This window comes from Paramormyrops kingsleyae, chromosome 2 (genome assembly GCF_048594095.1).
Source record: "Paramormyrops kingsleyae isolate MSU_618 chromosome 2, PKINGS_0.4, whole genome shotgun sequence".
Lineage (NCBI taxonomy): Eukaryota > Metazoa > Chordata > Actinopteri > Osteoglossiformes > Mormyridae > Paramormyrops > Paramormyrops kingsleyae.
Window position 1 is genome coordinate 39,217,528 of NC_132798.1, and position 16,733 is coordinate 39,234,260.

Sequence of the window (16,733 nt, forward strand, 5' to 3'; positions counted from 1 at the left end):
GGCTAATGCTGTGTGCACATGCTCGTGCCGATCCTCCTGTGTGCCACCCCAGCAAACATGCCCTTTTTTGGGACCCGTGTGGAGCCACTGCTCACAGGGAGTGCCTTTAAATGGGGCCATCAAGGTATGATCAATAATTGTTTTAATTAGCTTTCGCTGTCGCTTTCTCTTCTAACGGTGTTTTTGATTGGAAACTGTCTCGAGATCGCGAGCTTCCTGCTGCACTCAAACGCCCAGCGCGTGTCCCCATTCCATCCATCCATCCACCTTCTGTACCCGCGTGTCCTATTCAGGGTCACTGGGGGTTCGGAGCCTATCACAGAAGCTACAGCACAGGGCAGGGAATGTGTCCCCAGTGAGTACACAAAATAAATGGCGGAGCCAGAACACTCTCTACGATGAGGTTGTTTTCTAACCCACAGCCAAAATGAGGTACACAGCTTTAGATACTAATAATAATAAACATTATCATTGATAAGAACTAATTAAGTAATAACAAACAACAATAACTTATTATTGATGTTTGTTGATAAATTATTATTAATTAATTTCATTAATCACTAATATAATTAATAATTACTTGGCTTGGTGACTGTGTGCAGTTCTAATTAGAAAGGGGCTGTCAAACAAAACTGCTGCAGGCCCTGCATATGGGGTTACTCACAGGGGGCCTGTGTGGGTTTTCTGTGGGCAAGCCCAACTGTGGGCTGGCCCACAGAAAACCCACATAGGGGCCCCAAAGGGCAAAACACTGGCCCACAGTAAACCCACACCTGCCCATGCGGGGCCCAAATGGGCATGTTTGATGGGACGCACCCCTCACTACTTCGTGTGGGAATCCCCATGTCATCAGCTGTTTCGAGTTGTGTTTCATTAGTTCAGTGTATTTAAGTCCGTGTCTGTGCACCTTTCGTTATTCCATTAACATTGCAATGTTGGATGTTGCTCGGTGTGGTTTCCCTGGTTAAAACCCCGTGTTCACCCGACTCCTGCTCCTATTTCCAGGGCCCGTGCACCCTCGCTACATGACGGAAAATAGAAAGTTATTTTCTCTCAATAACAAATATGGTCTCATCAAAGCTTATGATAAACTGCTAAAAACGAGCCACGGAGATGAAGTAGCAAAACTACAATAAGCTATTTTTCATGTACTGTATTATAACGTATTTGAATTATACACAGTTCAGTATTTTAGTTTGTACAGTACTGTAATTTCAAAAGCGTTTGACATGGTCGTACTGTATTTTGAAATCAAAATTTTGTAAATAATGATACTGTCCATTTTATTACCTTATATCCATGTAAGAAATATACATCGGTTAGATGGTAATCTGCCTGAGACATACAGAAAAAAATGGGTTATAATGATCATCTGCTTATAGTCAATTTCAGCCAGACAGACGTGATCACTGTAAGCGGTTTCCACTGTATCTTCTATTTGAACAGATTGCTACAACAATAATCAAGAAGCTATGTGGTAAATGGTAGGATTAATGTGATTGATAACTGCTGTACTATAGCCTATTACTGCTCAGAGAGCTACAGAGGTTAATGAAACACAGCTGCCACTAATTATTTACTGTACCTTAAAACCATGCACGTTTACGTCAAAAACATTATTACTAGCATGTGACCACCCGGACAAAGTGTGCTCCGGAAACACTTCCGTTGTGTTGTTGCTAGTTGCAGCGCGTTTCCGAAGCTGCGGTTGCTTTGTAGCGCGTTTCTCTATTAGACGTGCGTTTCTTCATTTTGAATTTTATTTGGGCTTTCTCGGCCACCGTATTGATGGCATCTTTTAAAAAAAAAAAAAATAATAAAATTTCCTTGGAAATGTCAATAAAATTGAGTACAATGAACATTTGACAGACATTTCCCCATTTTTCCCTTTAACACTGTATGAACACCGAACAACCCCCACCCCTCCCCCATAACATAGGGTTCACTCACATGGGCCAAAAAAAAGAAACACTAGTAAAAAATTACAGAGATAGATAACCAAAAGGGGAAGCTGCGTACACCAAAAAAAGGACTACCATTATGGAAGTGGACATAGTTTTAATCTTACCCAAGTAAGACAAAATCAGACCCCAAACAAAGAATTTATTTATTTATTGTAGAAATTGAGACAGATCGGTCAACCATAAGGACAATCTGGGAGGGTTTGCTGATTTCCAATGGAGTAATATTCTTCTACGTGCCAACAGAGTTGTAAATGTGATAATGTCTTTATATCTTTTCCCTAAGCACTTAACACCAGAGACACCAAAAATAGCTGTGAATGCATCAGGCTGAAGATATACATTGAGAGCATCCAATAATACTTTGAAAATTCCAGCCCAATAGGCTGTCAGGTTTGGAATGGCCAAAACATGCGAGTTGTTAGTGGGGGCATTGTGGCATCTATTACATGTGGCATCTAGATTAGGATAGAATTTGCGCAATTTGACTTTTGAAGGGTGAGTTCTATGTAATACTTTAAATTGTATAATACTGAGTCTAGCGTAGGAGGCACGGTTATTCACCCTTTATTGAGCGCAATTCCAAACGACGTCATCAATGTCCACCCCTAGCTCATCTGCCCTAATCTTTGAGATAGTGGTTGTCTTGAGAGAAGTTATAAGGTCATGTATTCTTGATATGAACCCCTTTAAATTTTATGTAATCCCCAGAATTGTATCTATGACTGATATTGAAGGTGCATTTGGGAAGTTGGAATTGTGACTCTTAAAGTGACGCGCCTGAATATAACGAAATAGGTTAGACCGAGGTTAATTAAATTTCTGAGAGTTCATCAAAGTATGCAAATACTCCATCTTTGTACAAGTCCTTGAACATGGAGATCCCATTTCTTTGCCAGAGGGAATATGTTGAATCCAATTTTGCAGGGAGGAAAAGGTGATTATTACATATTGTGGCTAAAGAAAGAAAGGCCTTAAACCCAAAATGCTGTCTAAATTGGAACCATATCGGTGTTTGTAGCTATTGGATTATTAGCAAAACATGAAACTGAGAGGGGCAGACTGGAATAGATCAAGGCTGGTAGGCTTGTGGGAATACAAGATCTGGCTTCTAAATGTCACCAGCTCATATCTGGGTCATGAAGCCAATAAAGAATCTTCTGAATGTCTACAGCCCAATAATAGTAGCAAAGATTAGGTAAATCCAAGCCACCCTGATGCTTAGGCCTCTGCAATAATTCTTAACGTATTCTGGGACACTTGCCATTCCATAAAAATGAGGTAAATTTTATCAATCAGTTGAAAGAAAGATTTAGGGAGATACACTGAAATAGATTCAGAAATTTGGGGAGCACGTTCATTTTTATGCAATTCCCTTTTCCTGCCAAAGATAGGAGTATGTTCCATTCTGGAAAGTCAGTCTTCATATTCTCGATAAGAGGGGGAAAGTTTTCTTGGAAAAGGCTTTGCATATCTCTAGTAATATTGATTCCCAAATACTTGAAGCCAGTCCTGGCCATCCAGAATGGTAGTGTGTTATCTTGTGTTTTAAGGGCCAGATCGTTTTACCAAAGTTAAGTTTGTACCCAGAATGCCGAATGTCTCTAGTATATGGATAATATGGTGGATACTTGAAATAGGGTCTGAAATGTACAGCAACAAATCTGCGTACAAGGAAAGCCTATGCTCCTGCCCACCTATATAGAGTCCACTTACAGATGACAATGATTTAAATGTGATAGATAAGGGTTCCACAGCTAGGGCAAATAGCAATGGACTGATTGGGCATCCTTGACAAGTCCCTCTAGAGAGTTGAAAATATCCTGATTGTTTACCATTTGTGACTATAGAGGCTTGTGGGGAATTATATAAAAGCTTAAACCAAAAAATGAAACTGGGGCCATATTCAAATTTCTTTAAGCATTCAAACAAATATTCCCACTCGACCCTTTCGAAAGCTTTCTCTGCATCCAGTGAGACAACCACTTCTGGTACCTTTTCAGATGCGGCAGAATAGATTATATATAAAAGTTAGCGGATATTAGTGAATGAATGCATGCCTCTGATAAAACCGGTTTGGTCAGCGGATATCACTTCTTGCATTGCAGTTTTGAGACTAAGGGCCTTTGCCAAAATTTTTACAGCACAGTTCAGGAGAGAAATGTCGGTAGGAGCCACAATCTGTGTTCTCTTTCCCAGGCTTTAACGAAGTGATTGATGCCTCAGTAAATGTTTTGGGTAATGACCCAAGAGAGAAAGCGTCAACAAACATATCAAGAAGGATGTTAGATAACTTATTAGACAATGTTTTAAAAAATTCAATCGGGTACCCGTCTGGGCCAGGTGATTTACCGCTTTGCATTGAATGTATTGCAGCAATAATTTCTGTTTGTTGCAATGGGAGTTCTGTTCTAGTCCTAAGTATTGTACCAATAGAAGGATTTTGAAGACCATTGAAAAATCATTCCATATTGACTCCACTAGCAGACTGCGATGTCTACAAGTTAGTAAGTCGCAAATGTTTCATTAATCTCCTCTGGATCAATAGTCAGTTCCCCATCTGGTTTCTTGATCTGTGTGGCTTGCAGAGTCAATGAGCGGTTCTTAAGTTGGTGTGCCAAAAGACGGCCAGCTTTGTCACCATACTCGTAGACATAACCACGTGACTTCAATAGTATACGCTCTGTCTCAACAGTTGATATAAGGTTGTACTGGGTTTGGAAATCTAGTTTCTTTTTATAGAGTTCAGGAGATCGGGAGAATTGGGCATCGAGATTAGCTATTGCTCATATGAGCTGGTCCTGTTTGAGTCTTCTCATTTTATTAATCCTAGCTGAGTATGAAATAATCTCACCTCGAAGTAACACTTTTAGTGTTTCCCATAAGAGTGAAGGGAAAACACCATTATTCTTGTTTAATTTGAAAAAAATAATCAATTTTCTCAGATATTAGTTTACAGAATTCTTTATCAGCTAAAAGTGTTGTGTCTAGCCTCCAATGAGGACATACAAGTCTGAAAGAGAATGTAAGATCGAGCTTGACTGGGGCGTGATCCGATTCAACTACCCAGAGGAAAAGAAAATTAGAAAAGAGCTCTCAAATATATTTCCTTTATTTCTCCTAGACAAGTATGAAGTCTGTGAGAAACCATAACGAGACTATGGCTTATTTCTCCTGTTTCTCATTTTATTCTCCTGAGCAAAAAGATGCACAAAATCTCAAATTAGACTCCTTTTAAGTTTCAAATGAGATTTCATCAAGGTCTAAAATAATTCTCATATTTTCTCAGCTTTTGTGTCTCTTTTTGATCTCAGGCAGAGAAAACCAAGAGTGCTCCCTATGAACTTATTCCATTCTCATCCCAACTTCTTTCCTATGTCTCGATCATACTAATTTCTCTGCCTTTAATGCATATATAATAATATCTTAAGTTGATCTCATTATCCTCCACACAATTTGTTTATAATTTTTAATATTCTGTTATAGGCTGAATGAATTCAAAATGACTTTATATGCTGCAAAGCTGGTATTGGTATAGTTATTGGTAATAACTATATTTTCTGTAAGTATCCCATGAGACATAATTCAGTTATGTTTCATGGACCACCTCATAAAACAGAGTTTAAGGCTACATTCACACTGCCAGCCACATTGTTCAATTCCGATTTTTTGCTCAGATCGGATTTGTCTATCTTGACGGTTCACATTCATAAGTACATGTGAACTGTATCATGAACGCATCAGTCCTCCGAAACGTCACGCATGCGCACATTGATACGTTTTTACACGACTTTTTACACGGGTAAAAAGCTGGTCGTAAAATTGGCACGTTGTGCGGCCGTGACCGCTGAGCTAATTCGAGTCTTTTGCCTCTTTAAACTTTGACTTCAGGCTCTTTATTTTTCTTTGGCATTGTAGCCACGTGGCAATTATTTCAAATACTACTATATTACGATAGGTTCCTTCCATTTTAGTTTGAACAGATTCATTTCCCCAAATAGTTTCATTTGCGTGTCCACACAGCCCTGAAAAGATCAGGGGTGAGTTTCCCGAAGCGTTCTTAACGCTACGTCGTTCTTAAGTTCTGTGTTAAAAGATATAACTAACGAACGACGTACTGTAGTGTTAAGAAGGCTTCGGGAAACTCACCCCAGATCTGTGTCACATTAAGGCAAAAAATCCGATTTGAGTTACTTCAGCATGGCAGTGTGAACGTAGCCTTAGACTCATTTGTCAGTGCGATATAATTACTATTTCAACGCAGTGCAATTTCAAAATAAAATCCGTTCTTATATATTTTTTTAACCTCCTGGTTGGCTCTCACTTAAAGTTTTCTATATGAAAATGTCTTCCATTTTGCCACCTTGAATCCTCACACAACATAGGCCTGTTACGCAATCATTAACAACAATAATAATTTGTAAGAAGATATGTTTAGTGTTCAAATGGCCTTACTTTTTGAGAGGAGGGGTGGATTGTGTTCGGAGAGGGGAGAGGGGCAGGCACAGTTTTGCAAGAGACGGACAGGGTGAGGAGAAACAGGCGGATTAGCGGCTCTACGAGTATAATTTTAAAGCAACTTTAACTATATCGATATAAACGATATTGTCTCATCATATATCCCGTATGAAAACATATCGACATATCGTAAAAAGTCGATATATTGCCCAGCCTTAGTCTATACAGTATATGTGTTTTAAAAAAAGACTTATCCCACTACCATTGAAATTCAATATTTGTCCCTGAAATCTAGTCGAATTAGATGTGCCATGAAATAAAAATACTGAACTAAAGTACAAGTATCTTAGAATTGTACTTATAAGTACAGTACTTGAGTAAATGTACTTATAATTAGCCTACTTATATGTACATACCATCTTCCCACTGATTCACCAGTCGCAGATACTTTTTCCTACCTCTGAGTACAATCGAATTCAACATACCTACACTTGCGTACTACTACAAAAATTTAATTATTCATTCTTGGGTAAAAGTAATATTTAATGGCTTTATATCCACTTACCGCTTTCTGAAGTTGTACAAACTTGGCGCAAAAAGCTCTGAACTGTGAACCTTCTGGCTGATGTACTGTATAGGCACAATGTCAGAATTAGAAAATGTCATTGGTGAAGAGCGCTATCTATTACACATGGTGCATCGTGATTGGTTAATTTACAAATTAGGCTGACTTAAGCTGTGACCGTTAAGTGAGCGCGAAAGATGCGAGGGACGAAGGAGAGAGGTACTGCCTCGTAAAAGAAAGAAAGATAATTTTTTGTTGAATATAATTTGAGTGAAGTTTTGTATTTATGTTGGTTACAATACTTTTTGAAATCTGGTCGGCATGTGCGGCAAATAGTAATTACTGCAGGCTGTCTTCTGAAAACTGCGGGAAGCCGACGACTTCGGCCGAAATACTCTATTTTAATGGAGGTTGTAGCTTTTCAGTTATAGCTGTAACTTAATCATTAGAATCCGACATATGCAAGATGCGTTGATTTTCGCACCCATTAATCACAGGTTTGTAACTTTGGATAGGTGTACAGTACGTACGCCTAGCTCTCAGTTGGTCGCGAGCCCTGCTGAGATAAATAGGGTCGCTGGCTTATTCGCGTATTAATCCGTTAATGACGTTAAAACTACGGTAGAAATTTTAAGAAGCGTCAAGATTTTATTGTTAAATAGATGAGAAATTAGTTTTTGTCTTGTTTCAAAACTGGAATTACAATTGCGTATTAAGACTAACGAATTAATTTAGCCATCAATGTAGGGCTGCACATATTGAAAAATTACATCGCAGTATTTCATAATGTGATTAGGCCTGCAATTAAATGCTAATTGGAAAAGTAAAATCCTTAATACTGTAGATTTATCAAGGTAATAATTATGAAAATCGAGCCGGCCCAGCAAATATGTTGTTATAGAGCTAAATAGAGTTAGAATCAATAAAACATAATCGCCATTTGAGCTAAAAATGTGACTTTGTCGAGGTAAAATAATAAAGGTTAAGAGAACGTCACTATCTATCTGAATATGCATTTCTAATCTAACATGTTTGTTATATGTAAACGATTTTTGTTAATTAAAAATCTTTTTTAAAAATTCGTAGACGTATTTTGTATAAGTAATAATATTAGGTATGTTACAATCCCCGCGATCGGCGGCGGCCTTTTTCTCCAGCTGCACCTGCTGGGCGCTTGATACGTTGCTCATGGGCTTCCCCCAAAAACTCGGCTGTGGATTGACTGTTTTTGGGTATACCATGGTGATTCCCTCTTATGGTGTAGAGGAGAAACCCCTTTCCTGGCTCGTTTTCGAATTTGTAATTTATGTTGAGATTTTCGTGCTTTCCCGTCGTTTCAAAAAATTTGGTCCACTTTGACGTGCTACAACTACTCGTCGGATGAATGGACACTGATATAATGTCAATGTCTTTTCTGTTATAATATGGTTAAATTCAGTTCCAAAACTGTGTAGCAAATGGTATCAACCAAAAATTGCTGCAACAACTTATGAGATGTACTTTTAATATTAAATTAAAAGAATTGAAGCTGAATTAACATAAGAACCACTTTAAAATTGAAATACTGTACTGTTATTCACAGATTGGAATGCCTGCCAGGGGAAAAAGATTTGCCCAAAAGAGCACGCTACCCACCAAAGAAGATGAGACTTTATGAACAAAATCCTGGCTCATCCAAAGATGACCAAGATGGTAATTGAATTATTCTTACATTACTGCACAACTCTTTTATACTATTTCTTAAAATCTTTTTATTTTAACTTTTAATTTTGGTGATATGGCAACCAAAATCTTAGATGATACCTAGTATCTAGGGTGGGGGCCACAGTGGACTGAGTGCACTCTACCTGGTAGCATACATGAATTATAAATAAACATAAGAAGCTGTTTCATTTGCAGCATATTAAATCATTGTAACATTATATACTGAAATAACAGACCCAAAGCCAACTAACATGGACATGCCCATATTCATATGATTTGGGCTATGATAAAACACTGTTTCATACAACATTGTCTGACAACAGGCACAGAAATATGCTAATGGGACCAACTATATTGTGAATTTGGCTGCAACAAAACCATAAAAGTAATGATGGAGAGCAGGAGGTTGAATGCTGAGTAATAGGCTCTGGCTGCAGTGAATTGGGTCTGTATCGCACAGGAAAGACGGCAGCTTTCTGTTGATTTTAACTTTTATTGTGAACACTGGTTTTCCTCAGTACTCTGTATACTACCTATCTCCCCATACTCTGAGATGATGCCATCGTTCATCACGTTGTTTCATTTTGAACATTGTGATATGACAGTTCATTAGGCATCACCCTACCCTGTTTTGAGTAGTTTATAAATTAAGATGTAGTAAAATCTCCATTATTCACTCTGTCTTCATTTTAAGGTCTTTTTGTGTTTTTGACATTTGAGGATGGATACACTACAAAAAATTTTAAGGCTTTTTAAGAATTTTTTAAGGTGATATATTATAGAAAGATGATAAACCCATTGCTTGCTTCAGAGATCTGAAGCCAGGAGATGTAGTACTGGCAAGATGGTCTGACAACAAGTTCTACAGTGCCACAGTGGACTATATTGGAACAGCTGACAAGACGGTGGATGCTAAGAAGGGCACAAGGAAGGACATAAAAACAAAAGATGCTGCTGCTGAGAGATTCTACAACCTCCCATCACTGCCTCAGGTAGTTCAATCCACCTCTGCACAGCAATACCCAATTTCTGTGGCGTGCAGTGTCAACCAGCCTCCACCTATTCAGTCACCTCTGCCTTATAAGCTACAGTCCCAGCCTCCACCTGCTCAGTCATCTCCTTCTACCCACCCACAGTATCAGCCTCAACCTACACGGTCATTGCCTGTTACTCAGCCATTGTACCAGCCTCAATGTTCTCAGGCAATACCAATGACCCACACACAATACCAGTGGGTGGGTTCTGTATTTGGTAGGATTTGGAGCGTTTGCATTGTAGTGATGGACACTAAATTTGTGGTAATATGCTATTCATCTGTTAAAAATTAATGTGCCAATGTGCAAAGTGTTGTAAACTTGGCTGTTTTAATAAAGGCCTTAATTGTTTCAGCATTTATAAAAGTGTCCATTACTGTAATATTGATTTTGTGTGTATGTGTGGGTGTGGGGATTTGTTTCTCCGTAGTGGCTCTAGTACTGCTCATTTTCTTTTACTAAGGAGAAAAAATGAGCCATTAATAAGACTGAGTTGAGTTTAGTGAGCCATCTCCCTTAAGTCTCAAGTATGACTCCTGTTGCTAGTTGTCCTGTCTCATCTATTTCTCCTAGTGAATTTTAGGAGAAACATATCAGAAACAAACCACACAAAATGGAAACTAAAATGAGGCTGAAATCAGAATCTCAATTTTGTTTCCTGAGCTGTAGAAGAGCAAGCTTTGAGCAGCAAATTTTTGCTCTGGGTATAGCTAAATTTTCTATTTTAGTAACGTTTGAGAGAAGAGTTTTATCAATAAAAAAGTAAATTCTACTGTACAAGTGGTGTACTGAAGAGAAAGAAAACGCTTGGCCTTGTGGAAAGAGCGAGCACCAGGGTTTTTATTTTTTATGTATCAGTATTGCTGTGCGACGATTTTAGAGTTCAGGCTAGAGGAAAAAAATTTGTCCCACCCAAGGTTTCCCAAGTCTAACTTGGTCTTTCAACAACAGATGGGTTTCTTGAAGAAATATGATGTCAGATTTTAAATGGTGAATATTCTCTCTTTTTACAGGCCCGTTAAGTCCTTTAACATTCCAGCTAATGAATCATATATCAGTTTTCACTGCGTTAGAGCTTCCCATAGTGATGATGTCTGGAATAAAGGTAATAAAGTGATTATAACAATGTACACGTTAATGAAAATGAGATTCCTCAAAAATTCAAATAACGGAGCTGAGGTCAAAAATCCAGAAGCAACCCAAACCACAAACATTACCCCCCACCCAAACGGAAATAAAATAAGAACTCTATCTATACTTGAACTTAACATATTTCGCTATGAGGTGTATACAATATCGATACCATCATAAAAATGATAGGTTCACGTTAATATATGAGCATTAACGTCTGTGTGAATCATCATCTTACATCGCCTCGGGCGCGAGTCTTTTATTCCGTCCTGAACTTCTACTCGTAAAACTTTTGCGCTTCGTCAGCTGAGTTAAAGGTGAGCATATCGTCCTTGAAGAACACGTGCAGCCGGGCTAAATAGAGTTGTTGAAATCAAACGTTCTTCTGCTATAGGGCTTGCTTTACACCACTGAATGCTGCCCGTTGTTTCGCTAGCGCTGGGCTAAAGTCCTGATAGATCCGTATCGTGGCACCTTGAAACTTCAACTCGTGGTTTCTAGCCCGACGGAGTGCGACCTCTTTCGAACTGGAAACTGGAGAAGCAAACCAGAAAGGGACGCGGGGTTTTCCTTTGGCCAAGACTGAACGTCAAGGACCGGTGAGCTCTCTCCAGACCAGGTAGGACGGTAAACACCTCGGGGCCCAGTACCTCCATCAGCAACTCCGACATGAATTTAATCGGATCCTTACCCTTTTCGCTGCCTTTGGGGATGTTTAGTATTCAAAGGTTAGCTCTTCATGATTGGTACTCAAGGTCATCGAGCTTGTCTAAAAGGGATTGGTTTACTTTACAAAGCAGCTGGATAGTGGCCTCCGCTGTTGCCAGACGTTCAAAGTTTTGCCTACTATAGATTCCACCAAGGTGAATCGATTCTATAAGGAGTTCACTGTTGTCTGTAAGGTATCCAGCAAAGCTTGGAGTGGCTTTGTAGACTCCCCAATCGGGGAAGAAATGTCCTACTTTATCAAGGATCTCAGCTTCACCAATTCTGCATGCAATAGTTCCATCGCAACTGGTGAAGTTGTATTGGCTTCTTCGGGTGTTGTTGTAGAGCTAGCAGTAGGCAGTGGATTAGCGGCGGAAAACAATGCCAGCTTACTAGCTGCGTTAGCTGCAGCCTGTGTCACTGGAGTGTGAGCACTATTGCTCTGCCTGTTAGACTTAGAGTGGTTCATTTCTGCAGATAAAAGTCTAAACGCAGACTTACACATAAAGTGGCTACATAATAAAGAAAAGGTTTCATTTAATAGAAAAAAGAAAGATAATTAACCCTAGGAGCTCTCTCATATGCGTCTGCTTCATACATTACAAACCGGATGTATGGTATCTTAACTATAGTTTTAAAAGAGATGAGGGATATTATTAGCCAATCTTTAATTTTACTATTCCAGAAATCATTAGCTGCTAGTGTGGTACCTTCTGATTGGAAGCATGCTAATATAACGCCCATATTCAAAAAAGTGGATAGAAGTAATCCAGCAAACTATAGGCCAATCAGTTTAACTTGCACAACTGGAAAAGTAATGGAAGCGATAATCCAAGTGAAAATGGTAGATTACCTGGATGCAAATAACATTGAGGGATAGCCAATAAGGATTTAGGAGAGGTAGATCCTTTTTAACTAATTTCCTTGAGTTTTTTGAGGAAGCTACAAGAGAAATTGATCACAAAAAGGCCTACGATGTGATCTGCTTAGATTTCCAGAAGGCCTTTGATGTTGTGCCCCACAACCAGCTTGAGCTCAAAACTGCAGGGATTTTAGGAACTGTAGCAGCTTGGATCAAAAACTGGTTAATTTACAGGAAGGAGCAAGTAGTTATTAGAGGCACAATGTCACAGTGGGCCTGTGTTCATAGTGGGGTATCGCAGGGTTCAATTTTAGGACCACTATTGTTCCTAATTTACACTAATGATATGGACACCAATACATACAGTAAACTGGTTAAATTTGCAGATGACACCAAGGTGGGTGGTGTAGCAGATACTGATCTAGCAGCAGAGAGGCTACAATGGGATCATGATTTAATTAGAGACTGGGCTGATACCTGGCAGATGAAATTTAATTTAAGATAAATGTAATCCATGCAGGGAGCAGAAATATAAAGTACAGATATTTTATGGGTTCCACTGAAATAAAGATAGCTGATTATGAAAAAGACCTCGCTGTATATGTTGATGCTTTCACGTCCCACTCTCGCCAGTGTGGGGAAGCAATAAAAAAAGGCCAATAGAATGTTGGGTTACATCTCTAGGTGCGTGGAGTTTAAGTCAAGGGAGATGATGCTACGATTATATAATTCCTTGGTAAGACCCCACCTAGAATATTGTGTGCAGGTTTGGTCACCATACCTCAAGAAGGACATTGCTGCCTTGGAAAGGGTGCAACGTAAGGCTATTAGAATGATTCCTGGTCTTAGAGAAATGTCTTATGAGGAGAGGTCAGCTGAGCTGAATCTGTTCAGCCTTGAGCAAAGGAGACTAAGGGGGGGACATGATCCAGGTATATAAGATTCTAACAGGTCTCAATGCTGTTCAGCTAAATGACTATTTCAATATTAGTTAAAATACTAGAACTGGTGGCCATAAGTGGAAATTAGCGGGAGAACATTTTAAAGTGAATTTGAGAAAGCACTTCTTTAGACAGCGTGTAGTTAGAGTATGGAATAGTCTTCCTGTTAGTGTAGCGCAAGCTAAAACCCTTGGTTTCTTTAAATCAGACTTAGATAAGATTTTAACAACTCTGAGCTATTAGTTAAGTTCTCCTCAAACGAGCTTGATGGGCCGAATGGCCTCCTCTCATTTGTAAATTTCTTATGTTCTTATGTATCACAATGATTATAATATCAGATCAAACGGACAACAGAGTTGGCAGTATGGGAATACTGCTGGTCCCATGTCAATAGGTTGTCGCACTCCCTTGGGCCAGGATTCATGCAACAATACGGTGTGGAAGGAAGTCGTACTGCTGTAGGATCCTCTCCTGTGGCAAGTCGGGCCATAGCTGTTGCAACTGGCCCTTGAAATCCTGCAGATTGGCACTGGGTCTGAGTTGATGTCCAAGGTGATCCCACACATATTCCATTGGGGAAAGATCGGGGGACCTGGCTGGCCACCTCAATATGACAAAGTAAGTCCATAGACAAAGGTGCAGTGTGTGGACTGGCGTTGTCTTGTTGAAAAACCAGGGTGCTCTCTCAGCACGGGTAAGACATGCGGACGTGGCACTGCGCTGTCAGAGTCCCCTCAATCACTACCAGAGATGACCTGGAGTCATACCCTATGGCTCCCCACACAATGATGCCAGGAGTAACACCGGTGTGTCTCTCCAGAAAATTGGCAGGATTTTTCCTCTCCCCTCGGCACCGCCATACAGGCACACGATGGCCATCCATGATAATGCAGAACCGAGATTCATCACTGAACATGGTACGACCCCACTCATCATCAGTCCATGACACCCAGTTACGGCACCACTCAAAACGCAGCTGTCTCTGAGCTGGTGTTAACGGCAGCCTACACAAGGTACTGTGAACCTGATGCCAGACGAAGAGACATTGTGCAGGATGACATGGGGTGTTGCAGAGAGTCCACTACCTGTGTCTGGATGGCAGGTGCAGATGTCATGGAGTTCTGTAATGCTTGGCGCACAATACAATACGACGATCCTCCCTTGTTTTGGTCTGTCTTGGGTGACCATAACCTTCACAACGTATGTGGGTGCAATCACTTGCCCATTGGTAACAAAATCAGGTGACTGCGACATCTGCATGCCCCACATGCTGGGCAATTGCACGATACGACCTCCCGGCCTCACACAAACCCATGATGCGACTCCTATCAAAATACGTCAAGTGCTGGTAATGCTGTCTAATACCTCTACAAGGCATCCTCTGTGTCTGGTGACTAGACATTCCAGCTACTTTCAAATCAAATCATTTACATACCCATCACTGGTTTGCACGTGTACCAAATTACATCCAAACTGGACCATTACTTCTGGGTGCTTACCGTATTTTGCGCACTATAAGGCGCACTTAAAAGCCTTCAATTTTCTCAAAAATCCACGGTGCGCCTTTAAATTCGGTGTGCCTTATGTGTGCACTGAGTTCCAAAATCTGTAAAAATGTTGTTGTGCATTTTAGTAAGCGCTCCGCTTGATTGACTGTCGGACCATTTCCTGCCGACATAGGGACGTACGGTAGTAATACGTACACTATGTACGCTGGCAGCGATAAACCAATTGCAGAACATTATGTAAGTCACGTACAGAGGTACGCGTACCTCCGCCACGCCTACGGCAGGTACGGTAGGTATATTGTAGTACCGGTGCGCTGCGAAACATTTGTTTAGCTAAGGACCCTGAAAATGGCATCAGAGAGGAGACATGCTTACGATGCACAATTCAAACTACAGGCTATCAGTTACGCGGTTGTAAATGGGAATAGAGCAGCAGCGAGAGAATTCAAAATCAATGAATCTATGGTTCGGAAGTGGAGGAAGCAGGAGAATGACAACAGACTGATCAAAAAACAATGTGAGTGTATTTTTAAATATGTAGTAGAATAAGGTTTAACTAAACTCACTGTTTTGCTTTTGTTACCTTGTTTTTGCATGCGCCGAATAATACCTTATGTATGGCTTAAGTACAGAAATAAGCCCCGCAATTGAGAGTGCGCCTTTCAATCCAGTGCGCCTTATGGTGAGCAAAATATGGTAACTTTTTTTGTCACTGAGTGTAAAAATAAATAAATAAATAAAATTTAAAAATTGAGATCAGTCTGGCTTTGTGGCAATGTTAACATTAGGTAAAACTGATGTAAGCGGTAGGAATTTAGAATTCTTACCTTTGATTTTCTGACAGGTTCACTACTGTAGGTGCTGATAAACCACACTACAACACTGACGAAGTCAGTGCTCTGCATGGCTGCATAGGAATCACGTGCTACCACGTGCAAATATGTGCAGCCATCACACAAGCAGCCTGTCCGATTAAATCAGCCAAAGGCGGTTGCTACAAAATGCTTACAATATGAAGGTACAGGTTCTTCAACAATTGGACAGCTAATTTTACACCAGCTTTGAGGGAAACATTTGGACCAGGTTTCACCCCCTTTGGATTCAATCTGGTGTTTTCCTCTTCATTCAGTAACACGGTACATATCAGGATCCTGCATGAAGTTACAGGTATCTAATCTGATCTGGTGATCAGGTCTGTTCTGGTGAGGCCTGAGTCTTTAGAACCAGACCAATGCTATACTAATGCAATGCAAACCTACCTAAGTGAGTATAGCAAGTACTCAGCTGATGCTGCCGGTGCCTCACCTGGGGGGAGCATGCGGTGAATTTTGCAGGTCTTCCGGAATGCCTCCCCCATGTAATCTTCCATGGCTGTGCGCTTACTGAAGTGAATGGTGACAGGAAACTGCCGTGCGTCCACCTACAAAGCAACAAAGAGACGTCAACATGCAATTGAGGAGGCTTCTCTAAGAAAAAAGGGAGAGGTTAGCTAAGGCCGAGTGAGCTCTGGGAGTCCAGTCATGTCATGAGTACATCACCCAGAAAACACATAACTAAAAGGGCTCATTCTCATAGTGTGGTTACTAATGTTTTAAAGGTGTCTGAAAGGTGAAATTTTCACTAACAGACAGGAGCCTGAAAAACATGTCAGGGTCAAAGTTCACCTTGATCACAGGAGGAGGGGTGGAGAACAGCTTCCGGTTTTCTGTGAAATCCTCGACACGGAGGGTGGCTGACATGACTATCAGTTTCATGGGATGTCCTTTCTGCAGAAAAAGTACATGAGTCTTAAAGCAGTGCCATATAGCTAGACAGAACCCTAAACAAATGCTTCACGTGTTTTAGCCATCAAACTCATTTC

At 40.3% G+C, this 16,733-nt stretch overlaps 1 protein-coding gene and 1 long non-coding RNA gene across 4 annotated transcripts in view; one reads left to right on the forward strand and one right to left on the reverse strand.

Moving 5' to 3' along the window:
* dhx37 (DEAH (Asp-Glu-Ala-His) box polypeptide 37) overlaps positions 1-16,733 on the reverse strand; it is a 40,306-nt gene that overhangs the window by 15,652 nt on the left and 7,921 nt on the right. For all 3 annotated transcript variants that reach the window (XM_072709105.1, XM_072709106.1, XM_072709107.1), the window contains 2 exons: positions 16,537-16,638; positions 16,178-16,292 (listed from right to left, as the gene is read on the reverse strand). In XM_072709105.1, the coding sequence (XP_072565206.1) occupies positions 16,178-16,292; positions 16,537-16,638 (217 nt within the window). The remainder of the gene's footprint in view (positions 1-16,177; positions 16,293-16,536; positions 16,639-16,733) is intronic.
* On the forward strand, positions 6,894-10,415 carry LOC140587649 (uncharacterized). The gene is made up of 3 exons (XR_011989342.1): positions 6,894-7,203; positions 8,567-8,676; positions 9,500-10,415. It is a non-coding gene; the product is annotated as an uncharacterized lncRNA (long non-coding RNA).